Raw genomic sequence first — 18,218 nt, forward strand, 5'->3', positions numbered from 1 at the left:
CCGACATTGTCAATCTGTGGGGTGTGGAGAGCTTTTTTCCCTCACTACCCCAGCTCTCTCCATGGGATTTATTTTCATGCACGATTGCGTAGCAAAGTGCTATACAGATTTTTCCGTCGTGCAAAAAAAGTTTTGTATCCACTTTAGCGCACTCGCTCAGGTATACGGCTTATACGTCTCGTATACCTGCGTATAAGCACGCGTATTTTAATTTCGGGTCTTAAAATGGAACAAACAACCGTACAGGTAAAGAATTTTCAGGAATACTATGCGAGGACGCAATTTACGAACGGTAATCCCGATAAACTGCATATTGCTTAGGTACACCAGCTGCGGTTAATCTCGAAACTCATTAAAACGAGCACATACAGAGAATGGGTAAAAAGAAATCAAAGAGCGAGCTGAATGTGAGATGCATTCTAAAAAAGAAAAATAAAAAAATCACTCATACCGCACGAGACAAAGGGATCGAAAAGCGAGACATCTCTCCTGGCATTGAAGTATTTATATGTACAACATGCAAGCCCGTGAGCTTTTGCGAATAAAAGTACAGAATTCTGGAGGGCCTTGACGGACGTGAAATTCTCGTATGAAATTCCCACTCGATGTAGAGCTGGTGGCCTTTGATAAATTAATAACTTCATCAACCTCTGCATACAAGCCAAGTTTTCTCTCCGCAGCTTAGCTAATACGATTCCCGCGCTCACCTCGGAAGCTCAGCTCAGGTGTGCGTAGCGTCGGAAATGTATGTCGCGTAGTTTTAAAACGCGGGTGGATGCTGAAGAGATTTACAGTAAAAGTGGACGGTCGAATGTGACTCGTTTTGCCAGAAGCTCGTTAGTAAGACCGAACGTAGCTATGTACAATCCTTCTCCGTATATTTCTCCCTCTCATTTTGCATTGCAGTGTGACATACGTTGAAAAACAACTTTTTCAAATGCGTTACGAGTTTCAGTTTTCGCACTTTGACTCAATAATCGATGTCATCTGGCTGCCTAATAACATTCCGTGAAATTAAACATTGGAAAACCTGACAATCGCTCTTCAAGTATAGCTACTTTATTCTTCACGTTTCGTGACGGGGAAAATTAAAAAAATTTCAAGTGATTGACTGCCTTTTAATTAAATTCACCGAGGGTGAGAACTTGCAAGCAGCCCTCAGGAATTCGGAGGATCTGCAGTCTCGGCCGTATTCGAATTTCCCGTTTAAATACGATCGGGTAAAACTGGGAGGCAGAAAAGTTTCATTGCATGCAGGGAGATCGCAGCGACTGTTGATGATCGGAGAATTATCGAGTGACGCGCAGCGATAACGAACCAAACCAGATCTATTGCATGTGCAATTGAAAGGGTGGATATCGAAGAGCTAACAGGCTCGTGTTTTGCGGGGCGTCGCGACGCTGCAGGTCGCACGGCGCCATCCAACCCAGGAATCAATGATTGTTATCCGGTGATAACTTTGTCACACATATCGAAACCAGCAACTTTTTGTTATACCACAAATTGGGAGAGGATCTATCCGCGACGAGATGAAATAACCCCTGTCGCATTTTGCGGGGGATATATTTTCAGCTCGTGTGTTTTACGTCGATGGATTTTTCACTTTTCTGTTAATTTGAAGAAAAGAATAAGTAAACACAGAATTCCATATGTAAATGGAAGACGATGTGGTTTCGCATATTTACAGACATGAATAAAGTTTCGGAGGTGAATTGTAAGGTTCGATTAATTCGTTCGACGTACGCTTTAAATAAGCTCATCAGTTACTGCGACAAAGCCTCTAAGCTGCAAATTCGCGGAGGTGTTGCGTCCTGATCGTATTGTATTGTAGCGGCGGTACAAAATTGTGAACAAAATTTCACCGAGCTATTAATGAGATCAATTCAAGACTCCCATCGTTCTGGCTAAGATTCAAAAGTACAATTACGCATGAATCGATGCATGACATGAACCGTACAAAGAAATAAAGAAGTCGCGTAAATACCGTCTGAAATACGAATTTAGAATTTGCGAAGATGAATAATGAATCGGCAATATAAAAACAACGCGCATCGCGTCTTGCCCTGTGAGTATAAGTGGGTGTAAATAAATAAACTGTCAAAGTGTTGACAGTACTTTGTATGCAAACTTCGCATGCATAGTTATTGATATGAAGTTGATTGATGCAGCGTGAGGAGCTGTGCAGCTGATAAAACGACACCGAAGAAATGACGATTGTGTTGGAAAACTTTGAATAATATGGAAATTATCATTATGCGAAAGTAACCTCTTGACTTACCAGATAGGCCGAAGAAGATCCGAAAACAGCTGAGGTCGAGCAGCCATACTATCAAGTGGTTCGAATTCCGGCGTTCCTTCGTTTCTGCGCGCGCGATCGATATCTATGAAGCGCCGATACGTTTTTGTCACGCGACGTAATTTTGTTCAAATATTGAGAAATACAGGAGTAATATTTACCAAACTAATTTGTCAAAAAAGTATATCATGTTGGTAACATCTGTAATCAGCCAACGTTTCGATTCTTGTACATTTTATACTAAAAGATGAGAATATCGAGTCATCTAACGTTGTAGGACAGGTGTAAGTTTTTTACGCAGAATTAATTTTTGAATAGAATATAATTTTATGTATAAAGTAATTTACACTGAATAAAATATCCGGAGTATTTCGATTGTGTAATAAAGTGAGATATTGATATTTAATTTCAAAGACAGTACTCAATCGTCTTGAGTCTCTAGTGACTTTCTAGAAACTATAAATGCTTGGGGCAGTACGTCTAACATCCAGCTGCTTTCTTGAAGCGGTCATTGATATCATTCCAATTTGCAATGTCCCATATCGCCTTGACATACTCTGGTCTGACATTCTTGTACTGGAGATAATATGCGTGTTCCCAAACATCGATACCAAACAGTGGCACAAGTCCTGTTGTGGCTTGCAGAGGATCTTGATTAGCGCAGGCTGCAATCTGCAACCTTTTATCTTTAGCGTTGTACCCAAGCCAGCCCCAGCCAGAACCTTGAACGGCGACAGTGGCCTCCGAAAGTCGTTTCTTCAGTTCTTCCAGACTGGAGAAATCCTTTTCAATTTGCTTGAGGAGAGCACCTGAACAAAATGCATCAAGAAAATATACCTGGCATTGATTAGCACCCTCAGGAAAAAATTGGAATACCCATAATTGATAATCAACCATTTTTCTCGTCATACTTGAAAAAAATCAATAAAACATCGAGTCATAAATCCAACTGAGAATTTCAAATATAACTAACCATCTGGTTTCCCACCATTGGGCGACAAATTGTTCCAAAAGATGGAATGATTCAAATGTCCACCGCCATTGAACTTAATCGCAGGTGCCAATGCAATCTCGGTATTGACGTCACCCTTACTCACAGCTTCCTTCAATTTTTCCTCAGCAATGTTCAAATTGTTTACATACGTTGCATGATGTTTACTGTGATGAAGCTCCATAATTTCTGCACAGATGACTGGTTCCAGTGCCCTGTAGTCGTAGGGCAACTCAGGCAGAGTGTGCTTTTGCCTGGCAACATTCTTGGCGCTCCTTAAAAATTTTTAGAAATAGATATCATGTAACCGTGAAGAATCGTTTATTTAGCAATGTAGATCAAAGTCGCTCCGATGAAATTCTCTATCGAGGATTATCTAACTGGTCTAGATACATGTCATTGTGAAAATTAACCAATAATCTTAGGTTAACAATTACATAATACGCAATTTAAACAATCAAAACCTATAAATGTGATTCAATACTTACAGAGCCCCTGTTACGAAGGCACGTCTTGCAGCAAACATAGTCCAATAATGAATAATAAATTACTGCTTATCACAATAGAACCGGCAATTACTTATGTCGCAACAATCCGGTGATAGGCCGGTGAGCCGGGCTGCGTAGTACGTTACGTTGGTCTAGGCCTCGGGATGAACTTCAGACTAATTCATAAACACGGAACGATGGAACAATTTTACGCGCCAGTATTTGAACACGATAATTTTAACCCGATCTTTTTATTATTTACTTATCGTTAATTTTACTGAAATAAATACAGGTACTTCAGCATAAAATATTTCTTCAAACGTGTGTTTGTATAAGCAAATTAAACTTGAGAAATTTTTATGAGAATAATGTAGAAATACATCAATCACGTAATACAATTGCGAAATGGTTAGTTTAGTCGGAAATAAATACAGAATTTTACCACTTCTGATGATAAATCGATCTATTCCTTTTATTGTATTAAATATACAACATAAATATTAGCTGAACCATATTGCTATTGGATAAGCTGTGGGCCTATACGGTATGGCGGTGAAAAAACGTAAACACTGATATTGAAATGACTGTTAGGAGTACCTAATTCGCACGAACGACCTCCAGTACTAGTGATACAATGGACAAGAGCGGAGCTGTTTCTATTTCAAACCGTAATTCGGCTCAACGAAAATTTTTCCAATGGGTAGGGCAGTGGTTTTATACTGGACAAGCGGAAGATGTAAGGATTGCATAATATTCATGCAGCATTCTTTGTTATCAAATCACTGTTGTTTTCACACTTTAGCTACATAATGTGGTGTGATCATTTTCAGATCTGTATCAAACCTGATGCCCCTGAACTGGCATGCTTCCTTCAGGCAATTGGCTTTCGGTTGCGAGAATTTGAAAGGCAGGAGGATAATAATGGCAATAATGGAACTAAAAATGATACCCTGAAAATAATTATAGAATGCGGCTCTTCAAAAATGAGAGCCGTGATGGAGCTAGAAGATGTTCGTTGTCAGTGCCCAAACCAGGATGATGCGAAGGACGCTTCGTTCTGGAGCGTGAGTGGCACTGCCCCTTTGGGGAGCATGGTAATATGAAAGATAAATCTGATCGAAGTTTCGAAAGAAGCAGACATCCTTGAAAATGATTTATGTATGTTTTTCTTTCATCAGGAGAACATGAGCAAAGTTTTAGAAACTGGTAGCAACCTTTTACCACCAATTAATAAAGGTGTCACAAATGTCATTCGGGATGTTACGCACCACCTTTTCAAGCTGATAAAAAACATTCCAGACCTCAATCAGAATGCAGATTCAAATGCATCGGCTAGAGAATGCTCGTTAAAACCTCCGTCTAATGCAGCGGGCATTCCATTTATGCGTCGACATACTGAGTCCGATTTTAATTCAGCAAGATGTCGATCCTTAGATACACTCACTAAAAGCAATGAAGCGGAGAATGACGAGGTTTCGAAAGCCTCTTTGCTTTCTCCTAGAAACCGTTCTTGCAGTGTTTCACTGCATAAGCCACAAGTAAGGAGATGCAAGAAGCGTAACAATTGACATGTTAATCCTCATTTTGAATGACATATTTTGTTCATAGCTCAACTTCTAGGCATTTTTCAATTAAATTTTACCGTATTTCAGGAAATTTCAAATAATAAGCTGATTCTAAAGGACGATATAGGTAACATTAATTTGGTTATCTCGACTGCTGCGGTTTCCCCGCCATGTATCGCTCCTCTTCAACGCCAGAAGACTTTTGATATGGACATTGAGTGCTCAAGCATAGAGGGCGAGCCTCGTCCATCTCCACCAAAAATTTCAAGCTCTCCAGTTCCGATGCCTCAGCTTTGTATGTCACTGGGACAAATATCACTGCAGAGTGAGGGGAGAGATCTGCCTTTTATAGACTTTTTATTTAAAGCCAAAGCTAATCTGGAACATGCTTTGCTTATGCTGAGTAATAGTCCGCATGGCTCAAATGCAAACTTGGATGGTAATTGACTAAAAGAATGTTCTTTAAATTTCCACTTAATGGAGTATAGTCATGGAGCCTTATTTTCCATTATTATGGACTCATTCGCTGTATGCTTTCTTTCAAGATATTTTCCTGAAACCGGATCCACCTAAGAACTCCCTCAAAATTAGTCCTGGAAATAATTCACGACCTGGATCTAGCTGCTCTCTGCCCATTCAGCCTGCATCTAGGAATGTAGATTCACACAGATCATCCGTACGAAGAAATGTTGCAACATCTTTCCGAAAAAGTTTTGACGGAACAAAATTACCAGCTGATAACAAATCTACTCCAACTAGTCGAACTTTGCTGCAAAGAAGGAGTTTCGGGGGGCGACTTCCCTCACCCAAACCAGTTAAGGAAAAAGTCGATACTCCAAGACCTGGAACCAGCGGGATAAAGTCTGATCCTTTAAGATCTAGAACGATTGTAACAGTAAAGCGAAGAGTTTCACCCATTCCAAAAACCAGCTCCTCTGAATTTTCAAGGCACAATGCTTCTCTGAATACATCGGGTCTAAAAACTTTGGCAGTTACTAATAAGCTAGAATCGAACATTGCTTCGCCAAAAACTTTGCCTGGAAGTACTGCAAACAAATTCGGATTCATCAAGAAGAAAGCTTAATGCTTTGGGTACAAAATATTGAAGCATATGTGTGTATTTTAAATTATTTAATATTAAACTGTGGTAGAAATTTGCTTTGCTACCTACATGTCTCCTCCTTAAATTTTATAAGTGTTTGGTGATTCTTTTAATAATTTAGACACGTCTAACTCAATGTTTACACATGATTGTACATATTTTTGAAAGTGTTATTATTCGTACTTTTTATTTTCCATATTATTTGATACGTATTCTACATGCATGAAGACTGAACTTGGATTATATAAATTATATCTCTACTGATAAACGTATTTTTCGAAAATCACTTGCATGTGATAAATTCCGTATAAATAAGCTTGTGACTAAAATCTCACATTTTTCTTGTATCTTTCAGCAATTAACCCGATTCCTGACTAATTTAGTATTGAAATTGGTAAGAATATTTTATCGCAAATAGTTAATTGATTGTTGCATAAGCTTTTATCATTTATCACAAACAGATTCATTGTAAAATTGTTGTATACAAGTTAAGTAGGATTTGGAATAAAGAGGATGGTCAAACTCACCTAACCTCACTTGAACCTAATTATGGTTTTTCACAATAACTGTATTGATGAAAACACAATGAGACAATAAATTATGAGTGACTTTATCATTATACGTACTTTCGTCCTAATATTCCCGAGTAACATTTACATTTAAACTATGTATCACGCATTAATCTACAAGCATGTAAGGTTGATCATTCCTCGAAAATGGCGGAACCAATCACAGTCCGGGACGACTTTACCGGATCCTGAGTGGAGGGCTTTTGATTACCACGAGCCTTCGGTCGGCTACTTGAATGGCCATTCTCACTCACTGGCGTATCGAGCGGTCGCCTCAGTTAACTGCAGTTTAGTGATGGCGCGGTGTTCCGCACGCAGAACATAGTTCACAAGGTCGGCAAACGATAAATACCGTGAAATCATGTCAGTTTTGTGCGGATAATAGTTGAAGCGGCCGGCGTTTTTCTTTTGTGTTGAATATAAGAGCTAAGTTACTGGCGTTAAGGTACGTTCGATTCTTCCGTCAATTCTAATTTTCCCCACAATCAATCCAAAGAGGTTGTGAAAAATTAGAGCAGGGGAGAGCGTATAGCTAGCGAACGACAATAAAAAATTATCAATACCTTTCCGCGTTATCTATCTTCGAGAACTCGATACTCGCTGGCCAATTTATCTCGCCTGCCACTCAGCGATAATGTAATTTACTTTGAAACAACTTGTATTTATGGATAGTAGAATAACAGTCTTTAAATGACGCCCCGTTTTATGCTCCGACATATTGCAGTAATGGCGTCTATCCTACTTGTCTATTCGATCTTTTTTTCAGCCTCTTGGGATTTTTATCATCTACATTCACTGTAGAATTTATTTTTACAAAATTTTTTCTCACACATTCATGTAGATTAATGAACTTCATCGCGTATGTTCAGCTTACTGACGTTTCGAAAGTAATCTATCACACTTCTGTCCCTCGTCATGTGATTTCTGTTTACAAGAAACTGATCTTCAGAAGATTGTATCCCTACAGATCACAGGTTCTTGTTTCTACTGGTTATCAATTATTACCTTTGTCGAAAGTAAAATACCGAAAAAAGGTAGTCAAGATTTACTCCAAATGATGCTTGAGTTATATTTTAATTGTGGTAAGGTAATTTTGCCACCACTATCTCATATTTTGAATCACTATCCTTTTATTCTAATACGATTAGTTTCATTTCACAATCCATTTTCTGATTATGTGTCTCACTTTGGGATTGTTAGTTGCACACTCAATATAGTCTGAATACTTGTCAGGCACAGTGTAAAATATTGACAAGTATCTATATGTCTCAGTCAGATGTCTGCCGTCGGAGGAATTTGCGACTCCCAGTAAACTGAGAACATCTTTGCCACGTAGATCGATGCTAAAATCTTCTAACAAGCTCGAGAACAAGCATAACTGTATTATCAAAATGGCTGAGGAAAGCATGGAAGTAAAATCAGCAGGGCCGTCTTCACCTCGTAGTCCTCAAAGCAACGGAGGTGGCAAGCCGAACAGTCCACCTTCTCCTTTGGGGGTTCGTCAACCACGCAGGATTAAATTAACAGAGCAACAATTGGACAGCTTGACAAGGGACGAGTTGGCGTTGAAGTGGCGCGAACAGGACTTGTATGTGGAATATCTAGAGGCACAAGCTACAGCCCAGGAAGGTACTGAGATCACATGAGTGAGCCCACCTCACTCGCCAAAATTTCTACTTAACTGAATTTTCAAAAGCGAAATTGAAATGTCTTCATGAACAGAGAAAAAAAGACAAGACTTTTTTAGAGACACTAAGCGGAGAAGGAGAATCTCCATTCCCTGCCAGTGTCTAGTCTACTAAGATAGTTAAGTTCATAGTATTTAAGATACTGACCTACTTTAGTTATACTTAGATTAGTTTAGAATTAAGTAGATTTGCCACAATAATGTTGCTATGAAGCAATGATTACAAAAATGCTGGTAAATGTTAGATGAAACAACTCGTTCTATGTTACTGAAACGGCGTGCGATATCATTAACGTTCCTGAAATACGTAGTGTTTGAAGGAAGCAATTTTGAGTGGGGAAAAAAAGATGAGTTGAGTGGATAACTGTGCCTCTTGTGTTTAATTTGTCAAGCGTCATTTGGCGTGGTGATTTTTTTTCTTATCTGCCAGAAATAATGTGCAATGAAAAAAAAGTAGGCAAATTTGTCCAGTCCTTCCATTGTTCCTTCAACTGTGTTAAATTTCATAAATGAACAGTGAATTGTGTCGGATAATTCCAATGAGAATGCTGGAGCTTTGTGATTAAATTTTTCGTGAATTGAATGAAATTGATCTAAAAAGAGCTAAATTTTTCCATGTCACAATTACAAGTGCCAGTGCGGTGTTATATTTTGTTGCATACTTTTGTTGATCACAATAGAAAAATGAATGTGCAACAATGTAAAAGATAGTGCTAGTGATAATAGAAATTCCTGACTTGACCATATCTCATGGCTTTCACGACTACCGAGAAGCTAGCCAGCCCACAAGATTCTTGAAGAAGCATCGGCCACTTCGCTGGGCCTGAGAAATATAAATCCACGTCAGCAGCTCACCATTCCAGTTAAATGTCTTCAAACAATCAAACAAGAAAGTTACATTGATATTCCCCTGCCCAAAATCAATCCAAACTTGTAACTAGCATCCAGTATTATACTGATTAATGCCACTGATCCAACTAATCCTTCTCTGAATATATTCCCATCAAACCATCCTTGACCTGGAAAATTCTTTCTGGATGTGGAAAAATGTTGATCACATCATTTGGCACAAGTTGGCTGGACGGTGAACCAAATTCCTCGTACCATGGGACAAAGATAGCATCAGAAAAGAACATCGTCTCAGCAGAAGCACAGAATTCGTCATTGGCAACGCTCGACAACTCCATGATCAAAGTATGCGTCAATTAAGGATGTCAGTTGTCAGGCAGTAAATGTCACTATCAATGAACGTCCTCTATGTCTGCACATAAGGCATTATCGTAGATTCAATATGTCTAAACCATCATCCCCCAACATGATGATTTATCAAATTCGATGACTTATACTCGCAGTGTCTCCTTCGCCACTGTAGCATCCAAGCGAACCAAAATATAGCACTTCTTATGTTTTAATATTCATTTCTTTGTCAGATGCTGTAAACCCTCTGTGTGACTCAGAAGTTTTATTAAGCAATAAAATGTCAAGAAGTTACAATTGTAATTGATTGAAGGCAAAGTTGAAGGAAATTAAAAAAAATGTATGCCAATCGATAAATAGATCAGAATAACTAGCCATCGCCCCACAGTACAGTTATTTTTAAATAATATTTCAAACAGGCATTCTCACTCAGAATACACATTAAGATTATTTATCCCCCTCTTGGACATCTTACAAAAGATAGTTTCAAAAATATGTGTTTTACTTAATATTTCTATTTAGTCGTCGTTGGATGTATGAGTAAACGTTTAGTACTGGCATTGTTGACCATTTTTTTTCTGTTCCTTTACTACGAAAATACGAAAACAACACCACACAATATACATGTAATGTAAAACTTGAGAGGCACAGAGCAGGGGTCCAGTTTTATAATCGAGCGTAGAAGACTTACTAATTGCCCTGTTATAGGTGAACTAGCTTCACTGAGAGATTCAGAAGACAAGTACAGGCAACAGTACGCTGAAGCATCGCACAGAGAGAAGATTTTAGTGAGGAGGCTTGCCTCCAAAGAACAGGAATTGCAAGAATATGTTGTACGTAATGTATTTTGTCTTGCAGAATTGATTTTCACATGCTTGTAAAACGTGGCATAGTAGCCTCAAATTAATCCGCTTGGTAAAAGCTTCTTTCGAAAAAAAAAATCACTTGACAGCTAGAGCACAATTCAATGCTTAAGTACTCGCTTACTTCAATAAATGAGTGCCCGGTATCAAGTGATACAAAACATTTCGAAGCCAAATATCTAGCAATATACATATCGATAACTGTAATTCGGTTTTGTGTTTCGTATTAAAATTCTTCGAATGAACTTGATATTTTTCGTTTGATCAAACATTTCATGTAAGTTCTTTCTTCGCTCCTTAAACTTTGATGACCCTTACCGAGGTCCAGCTTCTGATTAGTAAAATTAATTTTTTGTGTGAAATAAGTTGAACATCATAATTCAATTTCCATATTTACCATAGAATCAAATATCGGAAATGAAAGCTGCTCAGGCACCATCTGCAGCAGCACTAAAATCTGCTTTGTTGGACCCTGCAGTAAACATACTCATTCAGCGACTGCGACAAGAGCTCATTACAACAAAAGCAAAGTTAGAAGATACACAAAATGAGCTTAGTGCTTGGAAATTTACACCGGACAGGTAACTTAATCAATTGTCAACCGAAAGTAGTTTCCGAGAATTGTGAACTCTTGTATATGAATTCTCTGCATTTTACAGAAGTTATAGTTCACGAGCTGATGTATAGGTACTACAGACCGTAAAATTTCTTTTCAATATGGAAATAGGAATAATATACTCCAATATTGATTAGCTTCTGACTTTAAAGATGGTTCTCAGTTCATTTCTATCATTATTGGGTAATTCTGAGTAAACGATTTCTTACGTTAATTGGATACAAACCTGTTTTCACAGCAATACGGGAAAACGGTTAATGGCCAAGTGTAGGCTGTTGTATCAAGAAAACGAAGAATTGGGGCGGATGATTGCAAGCGGCCGAATCGCCAAGCTGGAAGGTGAACTTGCATTGCAGAAAAGCTTCAGTGAAGAAGTAAAGAAATCTCAATCTGGTAACTATACTTTTTTTTACATTGCAGTCTTAAATAGAAATAGTTTGCTTAAGAAAAATGAAAAATACAATGTTACAGAGCTGGATGAATTTCTACAAGACCTGGACGAAGATGTTGAAGGTATGCAGAGTACTATTTACTTTCTGCAGCAAGAACTCCGCAAGGCACGTGAATCTGTGACATTACTCCAGCAAGAAAATATTACACTGAAATCCAGTTCGGGTGAGAGCAACCTGACAAATGGCATGTCCCCCCATACTCCACCAATAAAGAAAGAAGAAGTAGAAGAAAGTACTACGGCTCTTGAAGTAAAACCCGTGAAACCAGAAGAGAGTGACGTGTGCAAAGGTGCTAGGACTCCGCCATTACCACCCGAGGCTTCGCCTCGGAGTGACAGAGGAAGTGTTGAAAAGTCTGAAAAGACAGAACGTATGCCTAGTCAAACTGATCTACAAATTGACGAGAGTTCCAGTGATTCGGCAGCCCTCATCATAAAAGTTGAAAACGAGGAATTAAGTGACAGGGACGAAGAGGAACAGGATAATCGAAATAGCAAAAGGACTTTGAGGACTAAAAGTAATAACAAAGGTAGCGGTAAGTCAAATGGGGAAGAGGTGACGACAAGGACAACCAGGGGTAGGGATAGAGCTAAAAGGGAAAAAAGTGCGGCAGGCAGTGATGACGAGAGGACACATAAGAAAAAACGAAGAGAAAGTGTTCTTTCTCTTGATTATAATGAAGCTGACGATGACGCGTTGGTGCTAACTAATGGTGAGACGCTTCAGAGTGATCCTGAATGAACAATCTATTGTTGGTGGAAATTTCAAATGCAAAGTCATAAAATTTAGGTAGCCAACGATTCTTGCAACATATTGATTTCTGGTTGATTGGTGCTGATTTGTTTTTATTTGTCTTTCCCCTAATTTAAACAAAAGGACAATTTTTTTATTCCTTGGCGTGATGAAATTTTGAAGTGAGAATCGTATGCTGTCTTTACTGTGCGCAGACTACTAAAATAGGTGGCATTAATTTTGTAAAAAGCAATACATGCATGTTCCTCACAATCGACACAGTGGTTCTGCACGTTACACAATGTAAAGTATGCCTTGTAGCATTCCGATGTCTTCTTTTTACTGCATAAACCAGCTACTTTGTTGGAACTGAAATATGTTGATCAAATTTTTGTTCTTCGTTTTTGTAGCTATTGTTTTCGAATTTATATCCATGTATTTACTTCAGTACACGATGTCATCTATTTATAGTGACTGCAAAGAAATAGCTTTCGGATAATTTCTCATTAGCACCTTCAACACATGTATAATATATAAATACAGTAATTATATATATGCGAAGTTATATTAAATAACGAATCACGAAATGTACTCTTGGTTATCATGTATTATAAGATTGGGAATCATAATTAGTTTGGAGTACAGGCATATAACTGACATAATAAGTCCCATAAAGAACGACTAATCAAGGTGTGAAACTTGTTTTTAAATATAGTTGCACGATGCAAATCGTAATTTTCAAATTTGTAATATTTTTTCGACTAAAACGGCTGTACAGAGTTTTTTCATTGCTATTTTATAATATTATTACCTGCATATTAAGCATTTGTTTTACATTATCCTACCCTGCCTCTGGCCCAGAAATATTTACTTTTAACATAGTAGTTTTGCCTATCGTGAAATATATATTTTCAAAAATGTTTACGTCTTGTTATTCACATTTCTTTGAAAAATAATTGTAATTAAGTTTGGTATACGGGTACACGTGACATGTTGGATTCTGACAGATACAAAGCCACTCTGTTGCCATTCATTCAACCTGCGTTGCAAACGACACATGACACCCTGCTCAAAATTAAACGTTGTGTGCATCTGTACCCAAATGTATGCACACACAAAATAAGTGGTGTTACTCAGTGACTACCAAAACTACCACAGCTGCTTCTGGCATCACGGTTCCTATCAGAATGTATTGTACATACCTACTTGACGCGTAGGGTACAGCGTGGTACCAACACGCTGGTAGCAACACCTACATATGCATACGAGAGGAATTGTAAAGTAGCAGAGGCTGAGCGGCGGAAATCTATCGGTCGCCAATTTCGAGGTTAAGTTGTTGCGATGACTCTACAAGTCATTCGGCATCGGTCAATTGATGATAAAAGTTTTCTCGCATCACTACATCTATTATTTAAGACCTGCTTAAAATGACAAAATTCATATCACCTACATAACCTCCATATATACCGGCTTGCTTGATTGAAGACGACAAAACTCGCGCATGCGCAGCCGGTCGCTCAGCTTGCTAAACTTCACCAGTTCTTCTGTATTTGACAAATGAATATAAGTCAAGATAAACTGATATTGGTAAAAGTGTAAAGAATTTTTTCTCAAGGTAGAGCAATGACTTTTGAATTATATTACAGTTAACGTTATTGGATAACGTCGCTCAATAGGTATCAGTTTGAAATTAAACATGTCTGCAGGTTGCGCCAGTCCCGCCAGGCTTTGACCGGGTCTCTATGGAAAGAAAACTATAATTTAACCTTTAAAAGTAGTAGGTACTAGTTTTTGCACTCACTTTCAAGCTACCAAACGTAATCGCACAAGAAAATATCATAGCTATTTACGATATACGGTCACCAAACACGTTCAAGTAAGTTCAGTTTACACTTTGCGATATGAAACGAATTCTCATAATTCAAATGTCTAATGTTTTGTTTTGACGGTAAAAATATAATGATCATAATACATCACACGATTAGTGTAGCGTGTGTAACCCTGGTAAGGGCAGATAACCGCGAACTTACTTGACAATGAGTTTGATCACACTTATCAGAGTAAACAAGTTACAAAATCTTATTCGGTTAAGAAGACAAATTGGTAGATGCGAATTGCAACAAATTTTTTCTTCTCATGGTAGCACTGTCAACGCGAAATGTAAAAATATATCGTCTCCTAATAATGTTATGTTTATTACAGTCAAACTGAAAATTAAAATGTAACTTAAAATCTAGGAATTTGGCAGGTTATCTAAAATAGCATACAAGCACAGGGTTAATTTTTTATATAGACACAATAGAGTTTGAGTATTGCATGTTTATTTTTGATTACAAAAAAGGTATTCACACATTGATTGTAAGCTTAAGGAACTAACATGGTTTATCAATATATTTGTGTTGAGTTTTCTGGTAATCAGTACAGAATAGTATTCTATGCCGTCCATTTCAAACACCTGGTATCTAAATGAGTTCCCAAACATTTAATACAACAGTATCTGGCGCCGCATGGAATGCAAGTGTAATTGCTAGGAAATCCACAAACTGTACAAAAGTGTCTATCTGGAAATTGGGAAGGTTGAGATTGGGCTGACATATAATTAGGTGGAGTTGGATTGTAGTTGTGATCTTCTTCCACCAATTGAGAGAATGTTTTGCGAAATCTTTGCTTGTAATATTCTGCAGATTTGGTCTTTTTTTTCCGCCCGACTCCCCGGCTATCAAGTGTTTCTTGAAATTTTGGTACTTTCTTGCTCATTACTGGAATCAAATAACAAACAAGGACTACTGTAACATATTCGCTTAACTTTTTTATCTTGTTCACATTATTACGTTGTTCGTTCTGATTAAACTCGTTTGAAATAATGCCTAAGTATAGTACTTTATATGGGAACTATAAAATGAATTCATTTTGTGTAATACAGGGTTGAAAACATTTCAAAAAAATCGTTCTCAACTAATGACAATGTAATACCCAAATCTGCATGCGGATCATCATGAAAGTTGTCCTCCTCAAGAGCCTCGAGAGCTTTCCTTTGTCTTCGTTTCCTTGCTGCATCATCCAAAACTCTCTTCTGGTTTGCATCTTTTATTCTGCCTGATTCGCGGGCTGCCATTTTGGTCGATCGAATTTCACTCTTTATGTAAAGTATATCCGTGTAGCAGTTTGTTTAACAAGTTTATCTTACAATCCCTTATCTGCTAGAGGGAATGAAATCTGATCCATAAGGTCGTCAACTTTTGTTTGTAATGTTTCCAAAATATCTGCAGATATGAACAAGTGACGCTCATCAAGATCTTGAATGATGAATTTCTTTCCTAGGGCGAATGTTTCATCCAGATGCAGTAAAAACTGTTTCATAGCAGCATCGCTTTTACAGTGAAGAAAAAGAAAGAGTATTAAACAAAACTCAATACATACCGGTCTTTTATTTTTTCACGTAAGAAACGAAATGTCCAAACGAAAAGGAGTGTCGGCAGATGAAAAGCGTGTTAGAATGCTTCAGCTATTTTATGAGAAAAAGGAATTCTTCCAACTCAAGGATTTGGAGAAAATTGCTCCCAAAGAGAAAGGTATCGTAGCTCAATCTGTTAAAGATGTGGTACAGGCTTTGGTTGATGACGGACTGATTGATACTGACAAAATTGGAACCTCGATCTATTTTTGGGCATTTCCCGGGTAAAGTATCACAAAATATATCCAATTATGCAAAATATTCGATTTTATTTCATATTGCAAGCAAACAACATTTTGAACCTATTAATAAATTGTCTTCACACATTGTAGAAAAAATATTAAATTGACTGAAAAGAAAATTGAAGAAGCAAATCAAAAAATCTTTGAGGCTGAATTGAAGATTGCTAAAATCAGTGAAGAAATTCTCAGAGAAAAAGTAAATTATTTCGATTGATAGCAAAAATAATACGTGGTAATTGTGGATTTATGAAAACACGTTATAGTTGATATTGTTTTATACCAAGGTTGGAAAAGAAGACTCGATAGAAAGACAAAAAGTAATGCAAGAGGTGACAAAGTTGCAACGAAGAGAATCCGTACTGCAAAAAGAACTTGCAAAGCACAGGGCAAATGACCCTGAAGAAATTACAGAGCTGACTAAAAAAGCAGAGGTAAATGTATTTAAAATAATGGATCCATTCTATTGAACCTATCGCTGTTACTATGAGTATTAAAGTAATACTCTAATAAACGATCGCTGCTAATAGTTTCAATTATGACAATGTTTAAACATTCCAACTACATTTTACAGAAATATAAAGATGGAATAAATGCATGGACGGATAACATATTTGCCATACAGAGCTGGTGCAAGAAGAAATTTGATATATCTGAGACGGAACTAAACAAACAATTTAATATCGCCGAAGATTTGGATTACGTAGAATAAGGTTATGTCGATTATATTTCTGAGAATCCTTCAAATGCGTACTTCTGAAAGTTTGGTGGGATTAATGTATACTCATTACGTACCATTCAACTAAAATTCCTTTCATAACATTCACCATTGTGGTTTTTGTTTATTTCTTGCGCTCATTCAACATTACACAGCTTTACCAGCGAGGTGTTTCAAGTCAAAGAATGCTATTGTGGACGGCAAGAAGGCCGTGAACTAGTGCAATTCCAGCATTGATACACAAATTATATACTGTGGAGCTCATAGTCGCTTTTTCATATCTCTGATTTTAGTACCACTGTCGTACACGAAATTCGTTACTTAGGTGTTGACTGAGGATACATACTTCGCCTAACGTCACATGTTACGGCAATCCTCTAAACATTTGCTCTCGTTGCACGTAGGTTACGAAGTGTTTTCCAGGAAGGAAGAGGGAGTGTTTTCACTCGGCCGTTAAGACCATGGAGATATACAAAATAGAGCGTAGCAATGGCGTAAGCGTCTCGTGAACGGATTTAAATCGGTTCTCTACAAAACAGAAGACGATAATGCTCCCGCCCTCTCTGTCGCTCTACCCATGGAGAGGGAGCCACGAGAGTAGGACACGTGCAGCTATATACCCCGCTCCATGAAAAGAGCGACAGAGAGGGCGGGAGAATTGCCGTGAATTGTTATGTTCCGTCCTTCAGAGAGCTTATTTAAATCTCTTCCGAGCTCTGTGCGGCGTCAGTTGTTTCCGAGAAATTGGAGTGAAATCATATGATCTCAGAACAGTTCAACATTCAGACTGCGTAGTTCAGGTTGTGTTACACTCTTCGATCAGTGTATTTCCACCACTCATCTGTGAATAATACACGAGGAGAAACGTGTAGCCTAAAGAAAAACCGAGTTACTGAAATAAAAATACCTTGCGAACGTTCTAGGTGTATTTCGTTTTTCGAGTTTCCACTGTTTTATGTGACTTCAGATTTCAGTGATATATATTTTTGTCTCTGTGCGTTGAGTGTCCGTTTTTCTTTTTTTTTTTTGCTGATTTTCGGCAAATGCGCAGTTGCATTGATAGCAAGTTTATTTAGTCGGTTCGAACAGACAGCTACAGCACAGAAAGTGAGTGTAGAATCGAGTTATTGTAGTGCGGACTTTTGGATTATAAGAGATTAGTGAAGATCTAAATTATGTGAAAAGTGCGTCGCTTCACCCATAAACCTGAGATGCTAAGAGAACTACTACATGTAAAAGTGTGGAGCTT

At 37.9% G+C, this 18,218-nt stretch overlaps 7 protein-coding genes across 10 annotated transcripts in view; 3 read left to right on the plus strand and 4 right to left on the minus strand.

The window, feature by feature from the left end:
• LOC124183228 (kinesin-like protein unc-104) overlaps positions 1 to 2,349 on the minus strand; it is a 44,333-nt gene extending 41,984 nt beyond the window's left edge. Inside the window, exon 1 of the mRNA XM_046571442.1 lies at positions 2,279 to 2,349. The gene's annotated coding sequence lies outside the window, so the exon portion shown is untranslated. The remainder of the gene's footprint in view (positions 1 to 2,278) is intronic.
• Positions 2,350 to 2,599: 250 nt separating this feature from the next.
• On the minus strand, positions 2,600 to 3,945 carry LOC124183319 (superoxide dismutase [Mn], mitochondrial). The gene is made up of 3 exons (XM_046571673.1): positions 3,776 to 3,945; positions 3,270 to 3,562; positions 2,600 to 3,105 (listed from the first exon to the last, which is right to left on the minus strand). The coding sequence occupies exons 1-3, from the start codon at positions 3,811 to 3,813 to the stop codon at positions 2,777 to 2,779; spliced, it is 660 nt and encodes a 219-aa protein (XP_046427629.1). The 5' UTR covers positions 3,814 to 3,945; the 3' UTR covers positions 2,600 to 2,776.
• Positions 3,946 to 4,369: 424 nt separating this feature from the next.
• On the plus strand, positions 4,370 to 7,069 carry LOC124183299. Of its 2 annotated transcripts, none has more exons than XM_046571618.1 (5): positions 4,370 to 4,511; positions 4,606 to 4,869; positions 4,954 to 5,313; positions 5,428 to 5,779; positions 5,886 to 7,068. In XM_046571618.1, the coding sequence occupies exons 1-5, from the start codon at positions 4,410 to 4,412 to the stop codon at positions 6,422 to 6,424; spliced, it is 1,617 nt and encodes a 538-aa protein (XP_046427574.1). In that variant the 5' UTR covers positions 4,370 to 4,409; the 3' UTR covers positions 6,425 to 7,068. The 2 variants fall into 2 exon arrangements, with proteins under 2 accessions (XP_046427574.1, XP_046427584.1); XM_046571628.1 differs by having other exon boundaries at positions 4,395 to 4,475; positions 5,886 to 7,069.
• A 189-nt stretch (positions 7,070 to 7,258) lies between these two features.
• Positions 7,259 to 13,478, plus strand: LOC124183307 (pre-mRNA-splicing regulator WTAP). 3 transcript variants are annotated; one of them, XM_046571660.1, is made up of 7 exons: positions 7,259 to 7,456; positions 7,853 to 7,985; positions 8,284 to 8,640; positions 10,604 to 10,728; positions 11,161 to 11,339; positions 11,613 to 11,767; positions 11,846 to 13,478. In XM_046571660.1, exons 3-7 carry the CDS (start codon positions 8,352 to 8,354, stop codon positions 12,565 to 12,567), a joined length of 1,470 nt encoding a protein of 489 aa, XP_046427616.1. In that variant the 5' UTR covers positions 7,259 to 7,456; positions 7,853 to 7,985; positions 8,284 to 8,351; the 3' UTR covers positions 12,568 to 13,478. The 3 variants fall into 3 exon arrangements, with proteins under 3 accessions (XP_046427616.1, XP_046427597.1, XP_046427607.1); XM_046571641.1 differs by lacking the exon at positions 7,853 to 7,985; XM_046571651.1 differs by lacking the exon at positions 7,853 to 7,985 and having other exon boundaries at positions 8,288 to 8,640.
• Positions 13,479 to 14,862: 1,384 nt separating this feature from the next.
• On the minus strand, positions 14,863 to 15,673 carry LOC124183329 (zinc finger HIT domain-containing protein 1). The gene is made up of 2 exons (XM_046571700.1): positions 15,532 to 15,673; positions 14,863 to 15,317 (listed from the first exon to the last, which is right to left on the minus strand). The coding sequence occupies exons 1-2, from the start codon at positions 15,671 to 15,673 to the stop codon at positions 14,992 to 14,994; spliced, it is 468 nt and encodes a 155-aa protein (XP_046427656.1). The 3' UTR covers positions 14,863 to 14,991.
• A 68-nt stretch (positions 15,674 to 15,741) lies between these two features.
• LOC124183335 (general transcription factor IIH subunit 5) lies at positions 15,742 to 17,183 on the minus strand. Its single transcript, XM_046571713.1, has 2 exons — positions 17,047 to 17,183; positions 15,742 to 15,928 (listed from the first exon to the last, which is right to left on the minus strand). Exons 1-2 carry the CDS (start codon positions 17,079 to 17,081, stop codon positions 15,742 to 15,744), a joined length of 222 nt encoding a protein of 73 aa, XP_046427669.1. The 5' UTR covers positions 17,082 to 17,183.
• On the plus strand, positions 16,010 to 17,077 carry LOC124183326 (meiotic nuclear division protein 1 homolog). The gene is made up of 4 exons (XM_046571687.1): positions 16,010 to 16,236; positions 16,345 to 16,450; positions 16,539 to 16,685; positions 16,826 to 17,077. Exons 1-4 carry the CDS (start codon positions 16,010 to 16,012, stop codon positions 16,961 to 16,963), a joined length of 618 nt encoding a protein of 205 aa, XP_046427643.1. The 3' UTR covers positions 16,964 to 17,077.
• Positions 17,184 to 18,218: the final 1,035 nt, after the last annotated feature.

The sequence above is a fragment of the Neodiprion fabricii genome, chromosome 1 (assembly GCF_021155785.1).
Source record: "Neodiprion fabricii isolate iyNeoFabr1 chromosome 1, iyNeoFabr1.1, whole genome shotgun sequence".
NCBI classification, from domain to species: domain Eukaryota; kingdom Metazoa; phylum Arthropoda; class Insecta; order Hymenoptera; family Diprionidae; genus Neodiprion; species Neodiprion fabricii.